This window comes from Rhinopithecus roxellana, chromosome 13 (assembly GCF_007565055.1).
Source record: "Rhinopithecus roxellana isolate Shanxi Qingling chromosome 13, ASM756505v1, whole genome shotgun sequence".
Classification (NCBI taxonomy): Eukaryota; Metazoa; Chordata; class Mammalia; order Primates; family Cercopithecidae; genus Rhinopithecus; species Rhinopithecus roxellana.
The window spans coordinates 100,472,274-100,499,088 of NC_044561.1; the positions used below are offsets into that span (position 1 = coordinate 100,472,274).

At 46.1% G+C, this 26,815-nt stretch overlaps 1 protein-coding gene across 3 annotated transcripts in view; it reads left to right on the forward strand.

Annotated features, from left to right (window-relative positions):
- The window catches only part of UBOX5 (U-box domain containing 5), a 54,886-nt gene that overhangs the window by 21,899 nt on the left and 6,172 nt on the right, over window positions 1-26,815 (forward strand). For all 3 annotated transcript variants that reach the window (XM_010378977.2, XM_010378979.2, XM_010378978.2), the window contains exons 2-3: window positions 17,013-17,107; window positions 17,842-19,042. In XM_010378977.2, coding sequence (XP_010377279.1) covers window positions 17,054-17,107; window positions 17,842-19,042 — 1,255 coding nt within the window. In that variant the 5' untranslated portion in view covers window positions 17,013-17,053. The remainder of the gene's footprint in view (window positions 1-17,012; window positions 17,108-17,841; window positions 19,043-26,815) is intronic.

Consider the following 26,815-nt stretch of genomic DNA (forward strand, 5'->3'; position numbering starts at 1 on the left):
ATAGGTTGGGCATGGTGGCTCACGCCTGTAATCCTAGCACTTTGGGAGGCCAAGGTGGGTGAATCACCTGAGGTCAGAAGTTTAAGACCAGCCTGGCAAACATGGTGAAACCTCATCTCTACTAAAAATACAAAAAAATTAGTCAGGTTTGGTGGTGGGTGTCTGTAATCCCAGCTACTCAGGAGGCTGAGGCAGGAGAATTGCTTGAACTCAGGAGGCGGAGGTTGCAGTGAGCCGAGATCGCACCATTGCACTCCAGCCTGGGCAACAAGAGTGAAACTCTTGTCTCAAAAATAAATAAATAAATAAAAATTAAAAACAAATAAGGAGTAAAAACTGTGTCTACTTGTGCCTAGCACAGTGCCTTGCACATGTTAAGCCCTTAGAGGGTGACTTGGCTCCATGTGGTATAAAACTGCAGGCTTCTTTGGGGCTCTCACCTGTGTTCTGGTCTTTTTGCACACCTCTCACTGGTGGGTAACTGGGATGGACTGGGACAACTGTCTTTCATTTTAACCAGTTCTAAGAAAAAGGCACATGAGTCAAACTTTTTTCATGGATGGACAGGTAACTCAATTTAGAAATTATAAGAAGTATTGCACTTCTTTAAAAGCTGAAGTGCCCAATTTATGAAATGTCTCAGTGCATTGGTTTTCCACCCACTCTTTGAGGTGAAATGCTTTTCTCTTACTTGACAGGTAATCTTTTCTTCTTCTTTTTTTCCCTCCGTAACCTGTTTGAGCCTAGTCTTTAAAATATGTGTGTCTGCCAGGATTACTTTTCATTACATCTCTGTGAGACTCAAAGTCAGATTGTATAACGCCGCTGAGGTAACTTTGTAGGCTGAAGGAAGCTGGATGCTGAGGTGTTCAGAAAGTGTCATGGTCACCTTATTCTCTTCTAAATTATCCTTCCTCACTTCCCTACCACCAGGTTCTGAACCTCAACACCAAAAACAAAAGGTTTGTTTGGTTGCTTCAAGCTCCAAGGAAGCACAGACAACAACCTTCCAGACAGGGCAACCAACTCTTCCAAGTTTGCCCAGGACTTTCCTGGATTTAGCACCAAAGGTACCATGTTCTGGAAAACTCCTTAGCTGTGGGTATACCAAGACAGTTGGCCACTCAACTCCTGGATCCCTTCTTGGCCCTTCCCTTACACTTCCGTTTCTGAACCCTAGTACTGGCAGCTGCAAAAAGTACTCTGAACATAAATCTCAGTCTTCTCTGCTGTCATCCTGAGACCTCAGGCATACATCAACTTTCAATACATAAAAGGAAAAAAAGAACAACTTATCTCACCAGCCTGGTACGTCGGATATTAAATTTCTGCATGCCCCCCATTACCTCTCCAACTATTTATGTATACATATTCCTAGATGTAGATTTTAAACAAATGTTTGATCATAATACTTTCATAATACTTTTTTTTTTTTTTTTTTTTGAGACAGAGTCTCCCTTTGTCACCCAGGCTGGATGGAGTACAGTGGTGTGATCCTGGCTCACTGCAACCTCTGCCTGCCAGGTTCAAGCCATTCTCTCACCTCAGCCTCCTCAGTAGCTGGGACTACAGGTGTGTGCCACCACCGCTGGCTAATTTTTGTATTTTTAGTTGCAACAGTGTTTCACCATGTTGGCCAGGCTTGTCTCAAACTCTTGACCTCAAGTGATCTGCCCGCTTTGACCTCCCAAAGTGCTGGGATTATAGGCGTGAGCCACCACGCCCAGCCTATATATGCTTTTGCATTTTCCTGCATATATTTATCATTTAAGTGACACGAATGTCAAAACTAAACGTGTCACTCAAGTTTGTTTCTTACAATGTGGGCAGTGAGCTTTACTGGAGTCTTCAGTGAAGGCTTAGATCTGGGTGAAAAATTTCAAGACTTCTGTGGAAGTAGAGTATTTGGATTTATAAGATAAAAGACTTTTTATTTTATTTTATTTTATTTTTGAGACGGAGTCTTGCTCTGTCACCCAGGCTGGAGTGCAGTGGCACAATCTCTGCTGACTGCAAGCTCCGCCGCCTCCCGAGTTCATGCCATACTCCTGCCTCAGCCTCCCTAGAAGCTGGGACTACAGGCGCCTGCCACCACGCCCAGCTAATTTTTTTGTATTTTTAGTAGAGACAGGGTTTCACTGTATTTGCCAGGATGGTCTCGATCTCCTGACCTCGTGATCCGCCAGCCTCAGCCTCCCAAAGTGCCGGGATTACAGGTGTGAGCCACCGCGCCTGGCCAAGATAAAAGACTTTTTAAAGGATAACATGAAATTCTTGTGATAAAAGTGTTCTATATCAACTATGGTTGTGATTCCCCAACTTTGCACATAGAGTAAAATTGCATTGAACTAATTAGGCACACACAAATGAACGCATGCAGACCTGGTGAAATCTGAAAATCTGTGGATCATTATCAGTATCAGGCTGGTTATGAAGTTCTAGTATAGCTATGCAAGATGTTACAGCCAGGCACGGTGGCTCATGCCTTTAATCCCAACACTTTGGGAGGCTGAGGTGGGTGGATCACCTGAGGTCAGGAGTTCAAGACTAGCCTGGCTAACATGTTGAAACCCCGTCTCTACTAAAAATACAAAAAATAGCTGGGCGTGGTAGCGGGCACCTGTAATCTCAGCTACTCAGGAGACTGAGACAGGAGAATCACTTGAACCCAGGAGGCGGAGGTTGTAGTGAGCCGAGATCATGCCACTGCACTCCAGCCTGGGCAGCAAGAGCGAAACTCCGTCTCAAAATAAAGATGTTACTGTTGGGGGAAACTGAGTAAAGGGTATGAAAGGGTATGTGGGATCGCTCTGTATTGTTTCTTAAGAACTACACATGAGTCTGCAATTATCTTTAAAAGTTTAATTAGATCTTTTAAAAATAAACAATTTATGGTTGGGGGTGGTGGCTCACGTCTGTAATCCCAGCACTTTGGGAGGCTGAGGCAGGTGGATCACTTGAGGTGAGAAGTTCGAGACCATCCTGGCTAACATGGTGAAACCCTGTTTCTACTGAAAATGCAAAAATTAGCCAGGCATAGTGGCTCACACCTGTAGCCCTACCTACTTGGGAGACTGAGGCACAAAAATTGCTTGAACTTGGGAGGTGAAGGCTGCAGTGAGCCAAGATCGCCCCACCGCACTCAAGCCTGGGCATCAGAGTGAGACACTGTCTCAAAAAATAAAAATAGGGGCTGGGCGCGGTGGCTCAAGCCTGTAATCCCAGCGCTTTGGGAGGCCAAGGCGGGCAGATCACGAGGTCAGGAGATCGAGACCATCCTGGCTAACACGGTGAAACCCCATCTCTACAAAAAAAATACAAAAAATTAGCCGGGCGTGGTGGCGGGCGCCTGTAGTCCCAGCTACTCAGGAGGTTGAGGCAGGAGAATGGCGTGAACCCGGCAGGCAGAGCTTGCAGTGAGCCAGGATCACACCACTGCACTCCAGCCTGGGTGACAAAGCGAGACTCCATCTCAAATAATAATAATAATAATAATAAGAAGAAGAAGAAGAAGAAGGCCGGGCACTGCGGCTCACGCCTGTAATCCCAGCCCTTTGGGAGGCCTGACACTGGTGGATCACTTGAGGTCAGGAGTTCGAGACCACCCTGGCCAACGTGGGGAAATCCTGTCTCTACTAAAAATGCAAAAATTTAGCTGAGTGTGATGGCGCGTGCCTGTAATCCCAGCTACTTGGGAGGCTGAGCTGGGAGAATTGCTTGAACCTGGGAGGCAGAGGTTTCATTGAGCTGAGATTCTGCCACTGCACTCCAGCCTTGGGTGACAGAGAGAGACTCTGTCTCAAAAATAAATAAATAAATAAATAAACAATTTCGTAGAAAGTAACTTTGAAATCCTTGTGAGATGCTCAGTAATGCATTATATATAGTTCATTTTCCTCCTTTTAAAGAATGCCCCTCCCTCAAAAAGAAAGAAAAGAAAAGAATAAAAAGAGAAAAACTAAATGAAGAAAATGCCAAAGGAAAAACTGAGATTACCAGTTTATTCCTAAGTGGTTAGTACCTTGGTACTCATCTTTGATGTCTTCAGGAAGCTGTTTGCAAGGAGCCCCTCATGTAGTATAGAAAAGGCAGTGGGGAACACATCAGCCAGAGAAAAGGGAAACCTCTTAAAGGGTGAATTGCCTTTAAGTGGTTCAGAATTGCTGTTGTCATCTAGGAGGTTAATAGCAGACTTTTCATTAGTGTCATTTCTTCTCTCTGATTATTAGCCTTCGATGACTTACTTCTTTTTTTTTTGCGTGGGGGACGGAGTTTTGCTCTGTAGCCCAGGCTGGAGTGCAGTGGCGCGATCTCAGCTCACTGCAAGCTCCACCTCCTGGGTTCACGCCATTCTCCTGCCTCAGCCTCCGGAGTAGCTGGGACTACAGGCGCCCGCCACCACGCCTGGCTAATTTTTTGTATTTTTAGTAGAGACGGGGTTTCACCGTGTTAGCCAGGGTGGTCTCGATCTCCTGACCTTGTGATCCGCCCGCCTCGGCCTCCCAAAGTGCTGGGATTACAGGCGTGAGCCACTGCGCCCGGCTGGATGACTTACTTATGACCAGTAGCTTTCAAACTTTTTTTTTTTTAACTACAACCTTTAGTAAGAAATAACTTTTACATCAAAACCCCAAATGAATAAATGCGTGTGTTTGTGTGTTCACATATATATGTAACTGAAACAAAACTTTCACAAAACAGTGCTCTCACCCTTATATGTGGTACATGATGATATTTTCTATTCTACTTAATTTTTAAAAATACTAGTTATGGCTCAGTAATTTTTAAGTTCTTAATTCTCAACCTGCAATTTGGAGAAACACTGCCTCAGCCCGCTAAGTGAAGTAGTCTAAACTTTTTAGCATGACATTCAAGGCCTTCCTCATCTAGCTCCATTTGCCTTCCCATCGCTGGCTCCCACTCCACCTCTATAGCTAAGTGACATGTTCAGCATTTCTTGAACCAGCCTCACGCTTCCCTTCTGTGTGCCTTGACACTTACTGATCCCTTTCCCCAGGTCTCCTTCCCTATTGTTCATGTTCTCACCTCTTGGCTCCTGTAGTCTACCGTCTGTGGTAGCATTAGTATGGAGTGTCTGTCGCTTTTCAGAGTTGTCCATGAGATCAGGCATGTGCCCTAGTCATCCTAAGTTCACATGTTACTCCTGTGAATTCTCCCCTGAGTTGACCAATGTTTTGGCCAAAACTTTTGACCAATGTTTAAAAAAAATTTTTTTTTATGAAGTCACAATAAGAAATACATTTTATATTAGATGAAATACATGCATTCATTAAATATATTTGTGCAAAACTGACTGAAACAATTTCATGACATATCCATACTATTTGCACCTTCATATTTTGTATTCTTTTCTAATTATTTCTTTTCTTTAACCCATTACTTGATTCCAAAAACCACAGATTGGAAAACATTGATCTAGGTCATCTTTCCTCACTCTGTCATCTGCAGAAAGCTCTGTTACCTTTATATTGTATTACGTGTGTGTGTGTGTGTATATATATATATATATATTTTTTTTTTTTCTTTTTTTGAGACGGTGTTTCGCTCGTGTTGCCCAGGCTGGAGTGCAGTGGCACAGTGTCGGCCAAGTGCAACCTCCACCTTCTGGGTTCAAGTGATTCTCCTGCCTCAGCCTCCCAAGGAGCTGGGATTACAGGCACCTGCCACCACACCTGACTAATTTTTGTATTTTTAGTAGAGATGGGATTTCACCATATTAGCCAGGCTGGTCTTGAACTCTTGACCTCAGGTGATCCGCCTGCCTGGCCTCCCAGAGTGCTGGAATTACAGGCATGAGCCACCACACCTGGCTTCTTTTTTTTTTTTTTTGAGACAGGATCTCGCTCTGTTACCCAGGCTGGAGTGCGATGTTGGGACCTTAGCTCACTGCAACCTCCACCTCCTGGGTTCAAGAATATGTTCTCTTATATAATCACTGTTAGAAAGAAGTCTTTATTGTTTCAAGACTCACAGAGAAGGCCGTTCATTTCATTTCTTTTTGTTCCCACAAGAAGATTTGTAGAGAATGTTTATTGCAGCATTTTTTTCATAGTAAAAAAATTTTAAACAATGTAAGCAATAGGGCAATGGAGAAACTGTTTTAGTTGTACAATTAAATATGAGGAAATTAAAATGAATACACCAGATACAAACATTTCAGTATGGAAAACCTTAATATAATGCTTAATGGAAAAGCAGGTTGCAAGATGATACACATATTATCGTTAAGGTATATTAAGGCCAGGCGCGGTGGCTCAAGCCTGTAATCCCAGCACTTTGGGAGGCCGAGGCGGGTGGATCACGAGGTCAGGAGATCAAGACCATCCTGGCTAATAACATGGTGAAACCCCGTCTCTACTAAAAATACAAAAAACTAGCCGGGCGTGGTGGCGGGCGCCTGTAGTCCCAGCTACTCTGAGGCTGAGGCGGGAGAATGGCGTGAACCCGGGAGGCGGAGCTTGCAGTGAGCCGAGATCGCTCCACTGCACTCCAGCCTGGGCGACAGAGCGAGACTGTTAAAATATATAACTACTATATGTTGTTTATATATATATGCATACCTATACCGATTTGAATGACAGACAACATTAGATAAAGCTTACCTCAGCCAGGCACAGTAGTTCACATCTGTAATCCCAACACTTTGGGAGGCCAAGGTGGGTGGATTGCCTGAGCCCGGGAGTTGGAGGACAGCCTGGGCAACATGGCGAAACCCCATCTCTACCAAAAAAAAAAAAGCCAAAATTAGCCGGATGTGGTGGTGCATGCCTGTAGTCGCAGATACTCAGGAGGCAGAGGTAGGAGGATACCCATCACTGGAGCCCTGGAAGTCGAGGTTGCGGTGAGCCGAGATTGCACCACTGCACTGCAGCCTGGGCATGGGCGTGACAGCCTGCTTCCCCCACCAAAAAAAAAAAGAAGAAGAAGAAGAAAGGAAAAATAAAAGAGCTTACCCCTTGGCAAAAAGGGAGAGGAAATAGGATAGGTGCTGGGTTTTGTTTTTATCTTTCAAATATTGCTTTTAACACTGAAATCAGAAGCAAACATAGCAAAATGTTAACATTTGCTAAATCTAGGTAGTAGGTACAAGAGTGTCTACTACTTTATATTCTTTTTTTTTCTTATAAACCTGTATGGCAATACAATGCCATCTTAGAATGCCATTATTACCTGTCTCCAAGCTACTTCTCTGAAAGCAGAGCACATTAGCCATGATCTGAGGTTTTAGATTAAGTTATACTCAAGCCTTGTCTTTCTTGTACTTAGATGCCACATCTGGCTATGCTTTGTAAGTATTTACTAGATAGTGTTTGCAGTGAGTTCGAGTTACATGGCCATTTCCTCAGCAGGACAGGGGAGGCAGTCTTTCTGGGCTAGGCTGTTTGCATTTTCATGTGTTGAGCCATTATTTTTTTTCTGGATTAAGTGTTAAGGCAGGAGGCATCTGACCTTAAAAGTTCAGGGTATTGGAACAAGACAGATGATAAGATTATACCTGTTAAAGGCTTTGATAGCAACCAGGGTCTTATGGAATCCTACTGTTTGGACATCACTATTTCCCACAGAAACAGATATCATTTGTAAGATTTTTTTTTTTTAAATCTGCCATTCTCCTGTGACAACACACTCATTTGTTTCAATTTGCATATTTCAATTTGATCTCCAGTCCTGAGTTGTTTTCTATGACTTTTCCCCCAATCATTCTTTATTATTATTAATTCTTTTAATTTATTTATTAATTTTTTTTTTTGTACAGACCAGGTCTCACTATGTTGCCCAGGCTGGCCTTGAACTTCTGACCTCAAGCAATCCTCCTGCCTTGACCTCCCAAAGTGCTGGGAACTTATAGGTGTACACCACCCCACCCAGCCATTTCTTTCTTTCTTTTTTTTTTTGCGACAGTCCCACTCTGTCACCCAGGCTGGAGTGCAGTGGCTCCATCTTGGCTCACTGCAACCTCCACCTCCAGGGTTCCAGCAGTTCTCCTGCCTCAGTGTCCCAAGTAGTTGGAATTACAGGCACCTGCCACCACACCCGGATAATTTTTTGTATTTTTATTAGAGATGGGGTTTCACCACGTGAGCCAGGCTGGTCTGGAACTCCTGACCTCAAGTGATCTGCCCACCTCAGCCACCCAAAATGCTGGAATTACAGGCATGAGCAGTCACGCCCGGCTTCACCCAGCCATTTCTTTGTTATTATTATTATTAATACACCTTATAATTTAGAGCAATTTAGACTTACATAAAAATTGAGCGTTATTAATGCTATTAACATCTTAGTGTGGTGCATTTCTTATAATTAATGAGCCAATATTGATAAATTATTATTAAGTTTATACTTTAAGTTTCATTCTTTGTGCTGTATAATTCTTTGTGTTTTATTTTTGTTTTTGTTTTTGTTTTGTTTTGACACAGGGTCTCGCTCTGCCGCCTAGGCTGGAGTGCAGTGGCACGATCTTGGCTCACTGCAGCTTCTGCCTCCTGGGCTCAAGTGATTCTCCTGCCTCAGCCTTCAGAGTAGCTGGGATTACAGGCATGTGCAACCATGCTGGGTTAATTTTTGTATTTTTAGTAGCATCAGGGTTTCGCCATGTTGGCAAGACTGGTCTCGAACTCCTGGCCTCAAGTGATCCTCATGCCTTGGCCTCCCAAAGTGCTGGGATTACAGATGTGCGCCACCACGCCCAACCTTTTTTTTTTTTTTTTTTTTGAGACAGTGTCTCACTCTATTGCCCAGGCTGGAGTGTAGTGGCTCGATCTTGGCTCAGTCAACCTCTGCCTCCCATGTTCAAGCGATTCTTCTGCCTAAGCCTCCCCAGCAGCTGGGATTACAGCCACCCACCACCTCGCCTGGCTAATTTTGTATCTTTAGTAGAGATGGAGTTTCATCATGTTGACAGGCTGATCTCGAACTCCTGACCTCAAGTGCTTTGCCCACCTTTGCCTCCCAAAGTGCTGGGATTATAGGTTTGAGCCACTATGCCCAGCCTGTGTTGTATAATTCTATAGGTTTTGAATTATAGGTTTTGAATATATAGGTTTTGAAATGTATGATGTTATGTATCTACCATTACAGTGTAATACAGAATAGTTTCACTGCCACTTCATTTTTATCTCTATACTCCAGTGCCTAGTACAGGGCTTGCAAATGTTCCATGAATGTGTAATAATATCCCATCTAAAATTAAATATGAGCAAAATAAATTCAATAGTACAGTACATTTAAAGAATAATTTGCCACAACCAAATAGAATCTCTCCTGGGAATAAAAAGGATGGTTTAAAATTAGAAAAATGTGTTAATGTATCCCATTAGTCTGTCAGATAAGATAAATAATAAAAGACAATATATAGAGAAAAATCAGAATTCAGAGCATACTCCTGACTTTCAAAAAATATGAAAATTAGAATGCTTTATTAACATAAAGATGATATTTCAATTAACAATCAACATTGGCAGGGCACGGTGGCTCAAGCCTGTAATCCCAGCACTTTGGGAGGCTGAGACGGGTGGATCACGAGGTCAGGAGATCGAGACCATTGTGGCTAACATGATGAAACCCCGTCTCTACTAAAAAAAATACAAAAAAACTAGCCGGGTGCGGTGGCAGGCACCTGTAGTCCCAGCTACTCGGGAGGCTGAGGCAGGAGAATGGCGTAAACCCGGGAGGCAGAGCTTGCAGTTGAGCTGAGATCCGGCCACTGCACTCCAGCCTGGGCGACAGAGCAAAACTCTGTCTCAAAAAAAAAAAAAAAAAAAAAAAAAAACTGGCCGGGCGCGGTGGCTCAAGCCTGTAATCCCAGCACTTTGAGAGGCCGAGACGGGTGGATCATGAGGTCAGGAGATCGAGACCATCCTGGCTAACGCGGTGAAACCCCGTCTCTACTAAAAATACGAAGAAAAACTAGCCAGGCGAGATGGCGGGCGCCTGTAGTCCCAGCTACACGGGAGGCTGAGGCAGAAGAATGGGGTAAACCCAGGAGGCGGAGCTGGCAGTGAGCTGAGATCCGGCCACTGCACTCCAGCCTGGGCGGCAGAGCGAGACTCTGTCTCAAAAAAAAAAAAAAAAAAAAAAAAAACCAATCAACATTATGTTCAAAGAGACATTTTCCTTTTCTTTTTGTTTTTTTTTTGGGACGGAATCTTACTGTGTTGCACAGGTTGGAATGCAGTGGCATGATCTCGGCTCACTGCAACCTCTGTTTCCTGGGTTCGAGTGATTCTTCTGCCTCAGCCTCCAGAGTAACTGGGGCTACAGGCTTGCACCACCATGCCCGGATAATTTTTGTATTTTTCATAGAGACAGAGTTTATCATATTGGCCAGGCTGGTCTTGAACTCCTGACCTTGTGATCTGCCCGCCTCGGCCTCCCAAAGTGCTGGGATTACGGGTGTAAGCCACCACACCTAGCCCAAAGAGGCATTTTCTAATGGGCACAAACGAGGATGGCAGCTGTCTTACTGTTTTGTGTAATTCTGGAAGTTCTAGCTAATGCAGTAAAATGAGAGACAGAAATAAGAGTTACCATTTTGTGAAAGGAATTCTCATTATTATCAAGATAATAGGATTGAAAAAAAAAAAACAAGAAAACAAACTGAAAATGTGTTAAAATCAGTCAGAGTTCAATAAAACAGCTGAACATATAATAAAGATACCAAAGTGAAAAGCTTTCCTATATAGCAATGACCAGTTAGAAAAATTAATGGGTTAAGAAGAACCTTTCATAAATAGCAACCTTAACTAGAAATATGTAGGACCCCTTAAGTAAAAAAGTCAAAATTGTACTAAGACCAAAGGAAAAAAAATGACAAAAATCTACTTAAGATTTTTATCTTAATGTAGTAGTAAAAAGTTGCAAACAAGTTGGGTTTGGTGACCCATACCTGTAGTTCCAGGTACTTGGGGCACTCAAGCAGGAAGATCGCTTGAGCTCAGGAATTTGAGACTGTGGTGCACTGTGATGGCGCCTGTGAGTAGCCACCGCACTCCAGCAAGACTCCATCTAAAAAAAAGTGTAAACAACCTAAATGTCTCCCAAAAGGAGAATTATTTATGCCCTCTGCTCCACCCTCTTTTTTTTTTTTTTTTTTTTTTTTTGAGACAGGATCTCACTCTGTCACCCAGGCTGGAGTACAGTGGTATGATCATAGCTCACTGTAGCCTTTTTTTTTTTTTTTTTGAGACGGAGTCTTGCTCTGTTGCCCGGGCTGGAGTGCAGTGGCCGGATCTCAGCTCACTGCAAGCTCTGCCTCCCGGGTTTATGCCATTCTCCTGCCTCAGCCTCCACAGTAGCTGGGACTACAGGCGCCCGCTACCTCGCCCGGCTAGATTTTTGTATTTTTTTTTAGTAGAGACGGGGTTTCACCGTGTTAGCCAGGATGGTCTCGATCTCCTGACCTCGTGATCCGCCCATCTCGGCCTCCCAAAGTGCTGGGATTACAGGCTTGAGCCACCGCGCCCGGCCAGAGCTCACTGTAGCCTTAAACTCCTGGGGTCGGCCGGGCGCGGTGGCTCAAGCCTGTAATCCCAGCACTTTGGGAGGCCGAGACGGGCGGATCACGAGGTCAGGAGATCGAGACCATCCTGGCTAACACGGTGATGAAACCCCGTCTCTACTAAAAATACAAAAACTAGCCGGGCGAGGTGGCGGGCGCCTGTAGTCCCAGCTACTCGGGAGGCTGAGGCAGGAGAGTGGCGTAAACCCGGGAGGCGGAGTTTGCAGTGAGCTGAGATCTGGCCACTGCACTCCAGTCCGGGCGACAGAGCGAGACTCCACCTCAAAAAAAAAAAAAAAAAAAAAACTCCTGGGGTCAAGCCATACTCCTGAGTAACTGGGACTATGGACACATGCCACCATGCCCAGCTAATATTTTAAAAATTTTTTGTAGGCTGGGCACGGTGACTCACACCTGTAATCCCAGCACTTTGGGAGGCCAAGACAGGTGGATCACGAGGTCAAGAGATCGAGACCATCCTGGCTAATGCGGTGAAACCCTGTCTCTACTAAAAATACAAAAAATTAGCCGGGCGTGGTGGCGGGCGCCTGTAGTCCCAGCTATTCAGGAGGCTGAGGCAGGAGAATGGCGTGAACCCGGGAGGAGGAGCTTGCAGTGAGCCGAGATCTCACTACTGCACTCCAGCCTGGGCGACGTGCAAGATTCCGTCTCAAAAAACAATTTTTTTTTTTTTGTAGAGGTGGCATCTCACTTTGTTGCCCGGGCTGGTCTCAAATTTCTGGCCTTAAGCAATCCTCCTGCCTTGGTCTCCCAAAGTACTTGGATCACAGGTGTGAGCCCTTGTGCCCAGCCTATTTATACCCCACATTGTTCCAAAATTATTTTAAGCTACCTTTCATATTATACTCTGTTACATAAAAATAAATAATTCAGGTAGGGAGGAATGTGAGGGATGGGCCACAGATTTTATTCGGAGCTTTCTAGCCGCCAGAGTCAAGAAGGAATGTGATCCATCTTCATACCATAAAATATTGAATTGCTTGCGATAAACATCTCTTCTAGTACTAAGACCAAAGAGAAAATTTTCTTATGGGTCTCCAAGAGAAGATACCATATAGAACAGACAATGATCATTTGGTCCACCAAACAAAACAGTAACTGACTTTATAGAGCTGTTTCTTGTTGAAGTTCCTTGTCACACAGTGCCAGTGAGCAGCTTTGTGAAGAGTATTTGCAGGGGGTGGTGAGGTTGGTGATGGTTGTGGCTGGGATGAACATGAGGATAGGCTGGTGCACTGGTCTGAGGGTCAGCTCAATGGAGTGGTATATTTTAGAGATTATGGTTCTCACCTGATATGTTCTGCTACCCTGGTGTTCTATGAATCTTCACAAGTTGGCCACTGAATTTTTATCAATGTGTTACATTTATTTTTGCAACTGGTGAGGATCAAAACTGCTAAGAAATCTGTCACATAGTGGTGTGTGGGATAAGATCTGCAGCAGCCACGAGGAGTGCCAAGCAAGAGGCAAGAAAACCCACTTAGACCAGCACCAAGGAGTGTGTAACGGGGGCTGGAATGAACTCTGTTCTGTAAATGTTCCCTCAACTTACATTTTGATGAGTGCTGTGGAGAGCAGGTAGTCTGTGTTTGGTCAGGGTTAGGTCCATATGCTTTTGTAGTTGACTGGGGTAGTTGACAGTCCCTGAGGCAGGTGGAGAAGCCTCATGAGCTGAGATGCTTGAACAGAAGGCTGACTCACTTCCACACAGAGGTGGGAAGAAGTAGCTAAGGGCATACCAAGATTTTCCTTAACTTCAGGTCTGATCTAACACATGTTGGAAAGGGCAGTCAAGGTTTCCACATCTCTATGTCATAGAGCATAATAGCCACATTTTAGTCTAGAAGAACTCTTATTTTCTTTTACTTTATTTTATTTTTTGAAACAGGGTCTCACTGTCACTCAGGCTGGAGTACAGTAGTAGCACAGTCATAGCTCAGTGTAACCTTGCACTCCTGGCCTCAAGTGATCCTCTTGCCTCTGCCTCCCAAGTAGCTAGAAGTGTGCACCACCACACCTAACTAATCTTTTATTTTTTTGTAGAGACGGGGTCTTGCTGTGTTGCCCAAGCTGATCTCAAACTCCTGGGCTCACGTGATCCTCTCACCTTAACCTCCCAAAGTGTTCGGTTTATAGGTGTGAGCCACTCTGCCTGGCTTTGTTTTTTCTTGACTGTCTGTCAGGGCCAAGAGGGGAAGAGGAAACTGCCTGGGACAGTGAAAAGAAAACCCTCTCAAGTCCTAGAGCCCCCTAACCTCAGCCATCTGCTGGAGGCCAGCGCCGTTCTGCATTTGCCTGTCTCTAGTGTCATCATCTGTGTCAGTAGTGTGTTGTCTGCTTTCCTTTGGCATCCTAGGCTTGCTTTTCCCAGGAGGAATGTTTTATTTCATTGGCTTGGCTGTATATTTATTTTAATGGTTCTATATTCAATTAAAGTGAATGGCTTAATTTTACTTTTAAAACAAACTGACAGGAAGCTACTGTGCTAGTTGGGCAGGGAAGCTGGGGGAAATGCTGCTGTAAATGAGTTCTGGTGTCCTGCCTTAAAATAAATAACTGTAGGGGTTCTGAGGATATTTGCAGACACAATGCATCAGATACGTCATTCATTTTTACTTATTGTGGAGAACACGAAAGGTATCAGAAGCCTGGAGACATTGTTAATATAATCTTTCAGAAAAGGAATTGTAGAAACTTTAGTCCATGTGGATTCCAGGCCAGATTCTAAAATTCTCTGGCAAAGCAAAGGTGTGTGTGCCTCAAAGTGGGAAGCACTAGGAGTTTCAACACAGGCTCACAAAGAACAGGAGACTTTAGGCCAAGGGCTTTCTACCCCATGAGATTCATGTTACTTCTATCACGATGAACTTAAAGCCAAATAGTATAACCTACCTATGTACACACGCTAATGTGTGTAGGTCCACACACACATACACACCCTTCCCCCACCACACACAGAATGCCCTAACAGTACTGTAAAGGAAAAAGTTTTAGGTATGATAATAAAATTTATTCTCATGTATAAATGTTTGGGTGTGACCATATTAGAAGGCATAAAGAAATATTCGGAAGCTTCTACCATCATGCAGGAGCATGTGGAATGCAGAGTGCTACAAATGCAGACTGACTGAGGTGGAGAGCTTTGCTCTCGGTGATGTGATTTTCAGAAATGGTGGGCATCTCTTGGTAAAGGTCTGAACAAAACCAAGTATGATCTTCCTTTGGCTTACATGGAAGTTCCCATCCTAGGAAATTTAGCATATATGAAAACCATGTTTAAAAACACTTTGTGTTTATATGTAAAACTGAGTTAGGGGCTAAGCTGAGATAATATACATTTACAAGGCCCATGACAGATCTTCACTGTGCAGCAACTGTCCACTCAAATGTTGCAGGACGCTCAGTATGCCTGGCTCCCGCAAGTGGCTCCTACTGATTATGACAGCAAAAGGGGCCCAGAGGGTGACCCTGTCCCTGTCGGGCTAACAGAATTTTTCATGGCCATGACTGTCAGGGAGAAAAGCATAAATGGCTCGCTGGCCTCACCAAGGAGTTGAGTTCCACTGGAGAGGTCTGCCACTGGGAGGGGTGTTTTCAGTGGCTTCCCTGCTTCTCTACGGAGTTACCATTAAAATGACTGCTTGCATTGGATCGTTAGTTGTCCTTTTTTTTTTTTTTTGAGGCGGACTTTTGCTCTTGTTGCCCAGGCTGGAGTGCAGTAGCACAATCTCGGCTCACTACAACCTCCACCTCCCGGGTTCAAGTGATTATCCTGCCTCGGCCTCCCAAGTAGCTGGGATTACAGGTGCCCGCCACCGTGCCCAGCTGCTTTTTGTATTTTTAGTAGAGATGGAGTTTCCCCATGTTGGCCAGGCTGCTTTTGAACTCCTGACCTCAGGTGATCTGCCTGCCTCGGTCTCCCAAAGTGCTGGGATTACAGGTATGAGCCACCCACCGCGCCCGGCCTAGATGTCCTTTTAACGTGCTTTTCAACCCTAATAATTTCTGTCTTTCTTTTCCTTCCTTTCTTCCCTCCCTCTCTCTCTTCCCTCCCTCTCTCTCTTTCCTCCCTCTCTCTCTTCCCTCCCTCTCTCTCTTCTCTCCCTCTCTCTTCCCTCCCTCTCTCTCTCTTCCCTCCCTCTCTCTTCCCTCCCTCTCTCTTCCCTCCCTCTTTCTCCCTCTCTCTCTTCCCTCCCTCTCTCATCCTTCCTTCTCTCTCTTCCCTCCCTCCCTCCCTAACTTCCTCCCTCCCTCCCTCCCTAACTTCCTCCCTCCCTCCCTCCCTCCCTCTTTCTCTTTTTCTTTCTGTCCCTCCCAACTTCCTTCCTTCTGTTCTTCCTTTTTTTCTTCTTTTCTTCTCTTTTCTTTCCTTTTTTTTGAGATGGAGCCTCGCTCAGTCGCCCAGGCTGGAGTGCAGTGGCGCGATCTTGGCTCACTGCAAGCTCCGCCTCCTGGGTTCATGCCATTCTCCTGCCTCAGCCTCCCAAGTAGCTGGGACTACAGGTGCCCGCTGCCACGCCTGGCTAATTTTTTGCATTTTTAGTAAAGACAGGGTTTCACTGTGTTAGCCAGGATGGTCTCGATCTCCTGACCTCGTGATCCGCCCGCCTCAGCCTCCCAAAGTGCTGGGATTACAGGTGTGAGCCACCACGCCCGGCCTCTTCTTTTCTTTTTTCCTTTGAGACAGGGCCTCACTCGGTCACCCAGGCTGGAATGCAGTGGTGTGATCATAGCTCATTGCAGCTTTGAACTCCTGAGCTCAAGTGATCCTCCCACCTCAGCCTCCCAAATAGTTGTGACTACAGGTGCATATCAGACATAGCAAGACCCCTACAACTTTTTGTTTTAGAGATGGGTCTCTACAACAAGACCAGCTATGTTTCCCAGGCTGGTGTTGAACTTCTGGGCTCAAGCAGTCCTACCACCTCAGCCTCCCAAATTGTTGGGATTACAGGCATGAGCCACCACACCCGGCCTCTAATAAATTTTCTATTTCTTAATGATGTTTTTGACTCATTGTTTTCATTTTAATAAGAAAACATAATCGCATTGACAAGTATTAAATGACAAGGATGCTTACCACCACTACAATTATTTTTTGTGACCCTTTCCATTCTGAACACTCTGTCCTTTCTCTGAGCTCAGCTACTTTTGCCACTCCCTTCCTGTGGCCACCCCCAGCACAGCTGATGGGCCTTGCCTCCATTGGATCTTTGGAACAGCTGTTGGCCAGAGAACTGGCAGTCTTTGCTAACCTGTTGAGCCTGCCATAGAAGTCTTCTCTATAATTTTTCAATGACTGATTTTTCCCCAACATCATGTATAGGATATAAGGAAAGTGAATATAGACTGTTGAGAGCGTGTGTGTTCAAGTTTTTGTTGCTATCCTGTTTGATTCTCTTAAGAATCAACTTCTGAAAATTTAGAATTGAATTTTACATTTTCTAATACTTAGTTTTATTTCTTATTTAAGGCTGCTTCTGATGCTTGGAAGCTATCCTCTCAGCCACAAAGATGGTAATAAATCTTTGCCTCCCACAGTTCAGACCAAGAATTCACTGCAACAAGGTAAACAAAACAAATATATATACATAAATATATGCTATCTTTGTCATGTGTTTCATCATTTCCTGCCTTATGTGTGTGGATTTGATTCAGGCTTACTGCACTTTTGCCCTTGTTACTTTAGATTCCATCAGATGGTATTTAGGTAAGCATGGGGCAGGCTCACCTCTGGAATCACACAGCGCCATGATGAGGTGAGCTGTGACTCATTTTGTGCAGGGTCCTCTTCACTGTGCTCTTTGTTCTTTGATGATCAATCTCAAGTCTTGTCAAAGTCATAGCAAAGGTAGAAATACTTTCTCTCCCCCGCAGTTCTCTCCCCAGATACTGTTTTGAAGGCAGTTTTGGTTGGATTGGGCAGGATTTTGTTGCTTGCTTTTTTTTGGGCGGGGGGAGGGCAAGGAAGTGAGGAATATGGGGTCTTACCATGTTGCCCAGGCCTATCTAACTCCTGGGCTAATGGGATCCTCCTGTCTCAGCTTCCCAAATAGCTGGAACTACAGGTGTGTGCCAACATACCCAGCTAAGTTGCTCGTATTTTTAAGGTTGGGCAATACTTGGGGACATGGTTGCCCTTGGCCTTTGATCTGATCTTGGGTGCCTGCAGAAAAATCTGGGACAATTCAGTTTAATAGAGGAAATTTTAAAACGAGGAACCTCAGGCTTAAGCGTTTTCTTACAAGCGACAAATTGTCTTCATTTGGATCATTGTATCTTGCTTTTTTAATTAAATCTAGATATCAGCTGATGGTTATGAAGTAGAAAATCTCATCTCTGAAGATCTCACAAAGAGAAGTCATGGTTTCAGGACAGAGTATTTCATTAAGCCACCAGTCTATGTGACAGTTTCATTTCCCTTTAATGTGGAAATCTGTAGGATCAACATAGACCTCACACCTGGGGGAGGTCAGAACGTCACCGGCCTGGAAATGTACACATCTGCCTCATCTAGCAGAGTGTCTTGGAATACTCCCCAGTGCCGGACCCTGGGCCCAGCTGAGCCATCTGTCCCAGACAAGGAGGCGTTCACCTTGGTAGGCAAAGTCTTACTGAAAAACCAGAGCCAAGTGGTGTTTAGCCACAGGGGCTTCAAGGCCAGGCCCCCTTTTGGCCCGATGGAAGCCACACTCCCCTCCCCTGCTGTTGTGGCCCAGGAGCTCTGGAATAAAGGGGCTCTTTCCCTTAGCCATGTGGCCCACCTAAGGATCTGTATCACCCATGTGACAGGCGGCGGTATCCCTTGTATCAAGCGGTTAGAAGTGTGGGGTCAGCCGGCCAAGACCTGCTCCCAGGAGGTGATAGACAGCATCCTGTTGGTCGCCTCAGAGAACCTGCCTCAGGATGTGGCTCTGCAGGCCCCAACCTTGCCCATGGAAAGTGACTGTGACCCCGGGGACCAGTCTGAGAGCCAGCAGGCCCCCTCCAGCCTGCAGAAGCTGACCGAGATCATTCAGGATGTGCCTGAGGAGTTCCTGGATCCCATCACCCTGGAGATCATGCCTTGTCCCATGCTGCTGCCCTCAGGCAAGGTCATTGACCAGAGCACGCTGGAGAAATGTAACCGCAGTGAAGCCACATGGGGCCGAGTGCCCAGTGACCCTTTCACGGGGGTAGCTTTTACTCCACACTCTCAGCCCCTGCCTCACCCCTCCCTCAAGGCCCGGATTGACCATTTCCTGCTCCAGCACTCCATCCCTGGCTGCCACCTGCTTGGGAGAGCACAGACGGCATTGGCAGTGATCCCTTCTTCCATTGTTCTGCCCTCTCAGAAAAGGAAGATAGAGCAGGCTGAACATGTCCCAGACAGTAACCTTGGTATAAATGCTTCTGGTTTTTCTGCCACAAGCCCTTTGGTCTTACCCACTACCTCAGAGCACACTGCTAAGAAAATGAAAGCCACCAATGAACCCAGCCTGACACACATGGACTGTTCGACAGGTAATTCAGCATCCTGTGTCTGCGGCCAGGCTCATCCATCTCCTTCCCAAGAGCTCTCGCTCTGCTGCCCTTTGCTTTGTGCTTGGCCAGTTTACATTCCCAAGGCTGTGCCTGTGCTGCCTCCTTCCCGTTTCCCATCCTGGGGCCCCTCAGCTTTGTCTTCAGATTAGGGACAACCTGGAGCCTTGGAGGGGTTCCATGTGTTCTCTTCTATTCTCGTCTGTTCCGAAGCTTCAGTCTGCATGTTTCGCTCCTCTGCTGGTGATGGTCCCATGGGCACTATTGCTTCCTTGGGGTCCCTTTATGTGCCCTGGCCTGGTCAACAGTTTTTCCTGGGTTTGAAGCCTCTGGTCAGAGCTGCTGGAAGGAGAGATGCCAGTCGCTCAAAGCAGAGTATGTCTTCTGGTGCCTTCTTTGTGTTACTCATGCATCAGTGGGCTCCTCTTGGTGTTGTTTCTGTCACAGAGGTACAAGGATACATTGCATGGAGGTTCTCCGCGCCCCTCCACCCCTGCCACCATGTGGCATGAGGACACAGAAAAGGAAAAAGGACTAGGTTTGTGGGCCTTCCTTTCAGGAGAGGGTTACTGAAGAGAAAAGCCACACTGAAGAAGGTGTACTCGGTAAATGTGTGGACAAATTGCAACATTTTCTTTGTATTTCTTTTCTGTTGTTTTTTCTGTTTTTCTTCTTTATTGCATTTGGCAGGATCCACCAGGTAAAATTGCAACATTCTTTTTTTTTTGAGATGGAGTCTGGCTCTGTTGCCCAGGCTGGAGTGCAGTGGCCGGATCTCGGCTCACTGCAAACAAACTCCACCTTCTGGGTTCATGCCATTCTCCTGCCTCAGACTCCTGAGAAGCTGGGACTACAGGTGCCCGCCACCATGCCCGGCTAATTTTTTGTATTTTTAGTAGAGACGGGGTTTCACCATGTTAGCCAGGATGGTCTTGATCTCCTGACCTCGTGATCCACCTGCCTTGGCCTCCCAAAGTGCTGGGATTACAGGCATGAGCCACTGCGCCCGGCTTCTATTTTTTTTTTTTTTTGAGATGTCTCGTCACCAGACTGGAGTGCAGTAGCGTGATGTCGGCTCACTGCAACCTCCGCCTCCCAGGTTCAAGAGATTCTCCTGCCTCAGCCTCTGGAGTAGCTGGGATTACAGGCATGTGCCACCAGGCCCAGCTAATTTTCATATTTTTAGTAGAGAAGGGGTTTCACCATGGTGCCCAGGATGGTCTCGATCTGTTAACCTCGTGATCTGCCTGCCTCGGCCTCCTAAAGTGCTGGGTTCTGTGAGTCACTGCGCCCAGCCTGCAACATTCTTGAGTATGAGATTTAAGGATCGTGGCTTCCTGCCTCTTCCCTGGGGTGTTGCCAGTAATTTCTGGGGCCAGTGATGCTGCTGTCACCTGAGGTGAGTAGCCCTGGTTCACTGGTGACCTCTGCAGCTGAACGTGTTCAGTGTGAATGCCTCAGCATAAGCCAGATGTTGGATCTTAGGCTGAGATAGATGTTTTTTTGTTGTTGAGATGGAGTCTCACTCTGTTACCCAGGCTGGAGTGCAATGGTGCGATCTCAGCTCACTGCAACCTCCGCCTCCCAGCTTCAAGCAATTCTCCTGCCTCAGCCTCCCGAGTAGCTGGGATTACAGGCATGTACCACCACACTGGCTAATTTTTTGTATATTTAGTAGAGACAGGGTTTCACCAGGTTGGTCTCGAACTCGACCTCAGGTGATTCACCCACCTTGGCCTCCCAAAGTGCTGGGATTACAGACATGAGCCACCGCGCCTGGCCTGAGATAGATGTTTTTATCATATTAAAGAAGTATTGGTTATCTATTGCTAGGTAATAAATTACCCCAAAACTTACTGGCTTACAGCAACAAACATTCATTGTCTCATAACTTCTGTGAGTCACAAATCCCAGCATAACTTGGCTGAATTCTCTGCTTCAGGGTCTCCCATGGCTGCCATCAAACTGGTGACCGAGGCTGTGGTCATCTCAAGGATCAACTGGGGAAGCATTTACTTCTAGTCTCACCCGCATGATTGTTGCAAGATTCAGCTCATTGATGCATCGTTGGACTGAGGCCTCACTTGCTGGTTGGCTGTTGGCCAAAGGCTGCCTTCAGTTCTTTGCCACATGGGCCTCTCCATAGGGCAGTGCACTGTGTGGCAGCTGTGCATGCTAGAGAGAGTGCACAGATGAGGGAAATCCATCTTTTAGAATGTAATATTGAAAGTCGCACTCCTCACTTCTATTGTGTTCTTATTTTTCCCAAGGTATTTGTTAATTGCTTATTTATAATATCAAGAGAAATGATTTCTTACCCTCCATCTTCATATTTCTTACTTCGAGAACACAGATCAGTGACAAACTTCTGTGTAATTCAACCCAAAGAATTCCTTCTTTCCTTCCTTCCTTCCCTCCCTCCCTCCCTCCCTCCCTCCCTCCCTCCCTCCTTCCTTCCTTCCTTTCTTCCTTCCTTCCTTCCTTCCTTCCTTCCTTCGAGATGAAGTCTCACTGTGTCACTCAGGGTAGAGTGCAATGGTGTGATCTCAGCTCACTTCAATCTCTGCCTCCCGGGTTCAAGCAATTCTCATGCCTCAGCCTCTGGAATAGCTAGGACTACAGGTGCGTACCACCACACCTGGCTGATTTTTGTATTTTTAGGACAGAGTCTTACTGTGTTACCCGGCCAAGAAATTCTTTATATTCCAAAATTACTTTGCACTCTGAAAGATACCAGCCTTCCTCATCTCCTCATAATCCTTCATGGAATCATCATTTCTGTAGAAATCTGTGTGTGAGCTGGGTATGGTGGCTCACTCCTGTAATCCCAACACTTTGGGAGGCCGAGGCAGGCGGATCATGAGGTCAAGAGATCGAGACCATCCTGGCCAACATGGTAAAACCCCTTCTCTACTAAAAATTAAAAAATTAGCTGGGTGTGGTGGTGCATGCCTGTAGTCCCAGCTACTCAGGAGGCTGAGGCAGGAGAATCACTTGAACCCGGGAGGTGGAGGTTGCAGTGAGCTGAGATTGTACCACAGCACTCCAGCCTGGGCGACAGAGCGAGACTCCATCTCAAAAAAAAAGAAAAAGAAAAAAAAGAGATCTGCGTGTGCCTTCTTTCTTCTTTCAGCTGCAGCAAACTTAGCTGCAACCCCCAGGAACACAACGAATGCTCCAACAATATGAAACCTCAGACACCTGGCCAGAGGGCCGCTCATCTGAGGTTTCGTCAAAGCACCAGAAGCCATGGTAGTGGTTGTCCTTGATAGGTATGTCAGCCTCAACACCAGTGTCCTTCCTGCCTGGTGGAGAAATGGATCACTGTGTTCTGTTTGTTAGAAGCAAGTCTCTAAGTCCAGCCCACTCAAGGGACAGGATACCCAAGAACATGAATATCAGGAGGTAGGGTTTATCTGGAGACATTTCGGAAACCCTCTTCTACCACTGATTCCTATTTTATTGAGTATTTTTATCCAGGATTGGGAAATCAAACTTTGTTTCATGCTTTTCAGTATCAGTGGAAATTATATTATTATTATTATTTTTTTTTTTTTTTTGAGACAGAGTTTCGCTCTTGTCGCCTAGGCTGCAGTGCAGTGGCACAATCTCAGCTCACTGCAACCTCTGCCTCTCGGGTTCAGGCTATTCTCCCACCTCAGCCTCCTGAGTAGCTGGGATAACAGGCATGCGTCACCATACCGGCTAATTTTGTATTTTTAGTAGAGATGGGGTTTCACTATTTTGGCCAGGCTGGTCTCGAACTCCTGACCTCAGGTGACGCACCCACCTCAGCCTTCCAAAGTTCTGGGATTACAGGCTTGAGCCACTGCGCCTGGCCCCTCAGATCTTTTAATGTAATAAAATATGTTAATAGGTTTTCTAATAGTGCACCATTCTTACATTTGTAGAGTAAACTCCATTTGGTCATGAACTTTTAATGTTAATAGTTTTCTGTTGTTTTTTTTTTTTTGAGACGGAGTCTTGCTCTGTCACCCAGGTTGGAGTGCAGTGGTATGATCTCACCTCACTGCAACCTCTGCCTCCTAGGTTCAAGCTATCCTCCCACCTCAGTCTCCCAAGTATCCTCCCACCTCAGTCTCCCAAGTAGCTGGGATTACAGGCGCCTGTCACTACACCTGGCTAGTTTTTTGTATTTTTTTTTTTTTTTTGAGACAGAGTCTTGCTCTGTTGCCCAGGCAGAGTGCAGTGGCCCAATCTCGGCTCACTGCAAGCTCCGCCTCCCAGGTTCACACCATTCTTCTGCCTCAGCCTCCCGAGTAGCTGGAACTACAGGCATCTGCCACCATGCCCAGCTAATTGGTTTTTGTATTTTTAGTAGAGACGGGGGTTTGCCATGTTGGCCAGGCTGGTCTCAAACTCCTGACCTCAGGACACCCGCCCACCTCGGCCTCCCAAAGTGCTGGGATACAGGCATGAGCCTCGCGCCTGGCCCCTCAGATCTTTTACTGTAGTAAAATACATAATAGGTTTTCTGATACTGCACCATTCTTACATTCGTAAACTCCATTTGGTCATGAATCTTTTAATGTTAATGGTTGTTTTTTTTGTTTTGTTTTTGTTTTTGTTTTGAGACAGAATCTCGCTCTGTCACCCAGGTTGGAGTGCAGTGGTGTGATCTCGGCTCACTGCAACCTCTGCCTCCCAGGTTCAAGTGATTCTGCCGCCTGACCCTCCCAAGTACTGGGATTACAGGTGCCTGTCACCACACCTGGCTAGTGTCTTGTATTTTTAGTAGAGACGGGGTTTCACCATGTTGGCCATGGAACTCCTGATCTCAAGCAATCCGTCTGCCTCAGCCTCCCAAAGTGCTGGGATTACAGGCATGAGCCATAGTGCCCGGCGTGTTAATGGTTTCTTTTTTGTTTTGTTTTGTTTTTTGGAGACAGTCTCTATGTTGCCTAGGCTGGAGTGCAGCAGTGATGCAATCTCTGCTCACTGTGACCTCTGCTGCTGGGATTTAAGTGATTCTCCTGCCTCAGCCTCCTGAGTAGCTAAGACTACAGGTGCATAGCAGCATAGCCGGCTTTTTTTTTTTTTTTTTTTTTTGAGATAGAGTCTCGCTCTGTTGCCCAGGCTGGAGTGCAGTGTCACAATCTCGGCTCACTGCAACCTCCGCCTACCGGATTCAAGTGATTCTCCTGCCCCAGCCTCCCGAGTAGCTGGGATTACAGGCGCTTGCCACCACGCCTGGCTAATTTTTGTATTTGTAGTAGAGATAGGGTTTCACCATGTTGGCCAGGCTGGTCTCGAACTCCTGACCTCAGGTGATCCGCCCACCTTGACCTCCCAAAATGCTGGAATTACAGGCGTGAGCCCCCTAATGTGGCCAATTTTTTTGTATTTTTTAGTAGGGATGGGGTTTTGCCATGTTGGCCAGGCTGGTCTCGAACTCCTGACCTCAGGTGATCTGCCTGCCTCAGCCTCCCAAAGTGCTGGTGGCTCACAGGCAGGAGCCACCATGCCCAGCCTTGTTAATTTTTTTGTTTGTTTGTTTTGGTAGTGACGGAGTCTTACTCTGTCACCCAGGCTGGAGTGCACTTGTGCAGTCTCAGCTCACTCCAACCTCTGCCTCCTGGATTCTAGCAATTCTCCTGCCTCTGCCTCGCTAGTAGCTGGGACTACAGGCACACGCTGCCACGCCTGGCTAATTTTTTTGTATTTCATTAGAGACAGTGTTTCACCATGTTGCCCAGGCTGGTCATGAACTCCTGAGCTCAGGCAATCCACCTGCCTTGGCCTCCCAAAATGCTGGGATTACAGGCGTGAGCTACAGTGCCTGGCCCTTGTTAATAGTTTTTAATGATTCTGTTTGTTAGTGTTAGGATTTTTGTATTCATTATTGAGGTTGGACTGTAGTTGTGTGTGTGTGTGTGTGTGTGTGTGTCTGTGTGTGTGTGCCATCTTTGGTCAGGTGTTATCAATTTATTTTTTTGTTCCATAGGAAGAATTTAGAATTTTTTCTTTTCTGTGCTCTGGAACAATTGAATAGTATTGGAGTACCCACTCTGCCTGTCTAGTAGAAGTCCCTGTGATTGTCAGTGTCTGGTGCTTGTGGAGGGTAGCTCTTTGACACCTTTTCTTTCTTTCTCTTTCTTTCTTTTCTTTTCTTCCTTTCCTTTCCTTTCCTTTCCTCTCTTCTCCTTTCCTTTCCATTCCTTTTCTTCCTTTCCTTTCCTTCCTTTTTTTTTTTTTTTTTTTTTTTGAGATGGAGTCTCACTCTGTCACCCAGGCTGGAATGCAGTGGTGTGGTCTTGGCTCACTGCAACCTCTGCCTCCTGAGTTCAAGCGATTCTCCTGCCTCAGCTTCCTGAGTAGCTGGGATTACAGGCACACACCACTACGCCTGGCTAATTTTTGTATTTTCAGTAGAGACAGGATTTGGCCATGTTGACCAGGCTGGTCTTGAACTCCTGACCTGAGGTGATCTGCCTGTCTCAGCCTCTCAAAGTACTGGGATTACAGGTGTGAGCCACTGTGCCTGGCCTGGCAGCCTTTTCTTTTTCCTTATGGAAATTATTCTATTTAGAGTTGATCATTCTTTTAGTTTCCTATGTTCTTCTAAAAGACTATGCAAATAGCATGCTTAATGTTTATTTCTGTGTCTTTGGTTTTAAGAGTAAATTCTAGTTAACATGACCTTCAGAAACTCCTGGAAGCATCTGAGGTGCAGTGGGGTGGAACAAGGAAAAACGTCCTTAGACATCAGTGTCAGTTTGTGGAGGTCTCAGTCCTGTTGGCCTTGACAGACTTGGTGACTTAGGACCACGCTGACTAGGGCTCCTTCAAAGCCCTAAACTGATGTCCTGTGTCCTGCTAACAGTGGACAGAAGGTTCCATTCCCCTCTTTGGGACTGCATTGCAAATTTTGCTGCCAGGCAGGTCCCTGGGCTTTTCTTGGGCAGCTATCCCCCTATCCCTTTGGCCTTCACCCTCATTCCATGGCTTGGCTTTCTGTTGATCCTACACTGAAGGTCCCCTAAATTGTGGCATGGTCAATGTGGGGTCTTAGTTCTATTCGGTAATAACTGCTTTGTTTTACTTAACAGGGAAGAGAGGACATGAACACCTAGAAAATGCAGATGAACCCCCTTGGGGGGTGGTGGGGTCCCCAGAAGGGTGGAGTTAGGGAAAGAGAAGACTAAGGCCGCTGGGGAAGAATGGGGGCCAGGGAGCAGGAGTCCAAAGCTGGCATTTGCTTGCCCCAGTTATTTTCTTGGCCAGCAAGGAGGCCTTTAGAAAGGAGGCTGGGCACTGTGGCTCACGCCTGTAATCCCAGCACTTTGGGAGGCCGAGGCAGGCAGATCACAAGGTCAGGAGATCTCCTGGCAAACATGGTGAAACGCCGTCTCTACTAAAATATAAAACATTAGCCAGGCATGGTGGCGCACGCCTGTAGTCCCAGCTACTTGGGAGACTGAGACAGGGGGATCACTTGAACCCAGAAGGCGAAAGTTGCAGTGAGCTCAGATGGCACCCCTGTACTCCTCAGCCTGGGCGACAGACGGAGAATCCGTCTCAAAAAAAAAAAAGGAGGGTGCAGTTCTGCAGTTGAGCCACAAGGTGGCTCATGCCTGCCTAGCAGTTTCTCCAGGAGAAGAAAAGCCTGAAGCGGGTGGGATGGGCAGGAACTGCCAGGGTTGTAGGGCTTTACCTCCCGGTGTTCTGTCATGGTCTGCCAGTAGACATTAGAATGGAGTTTCATTACATTGATATGTGAGATTGGAGGTGCCG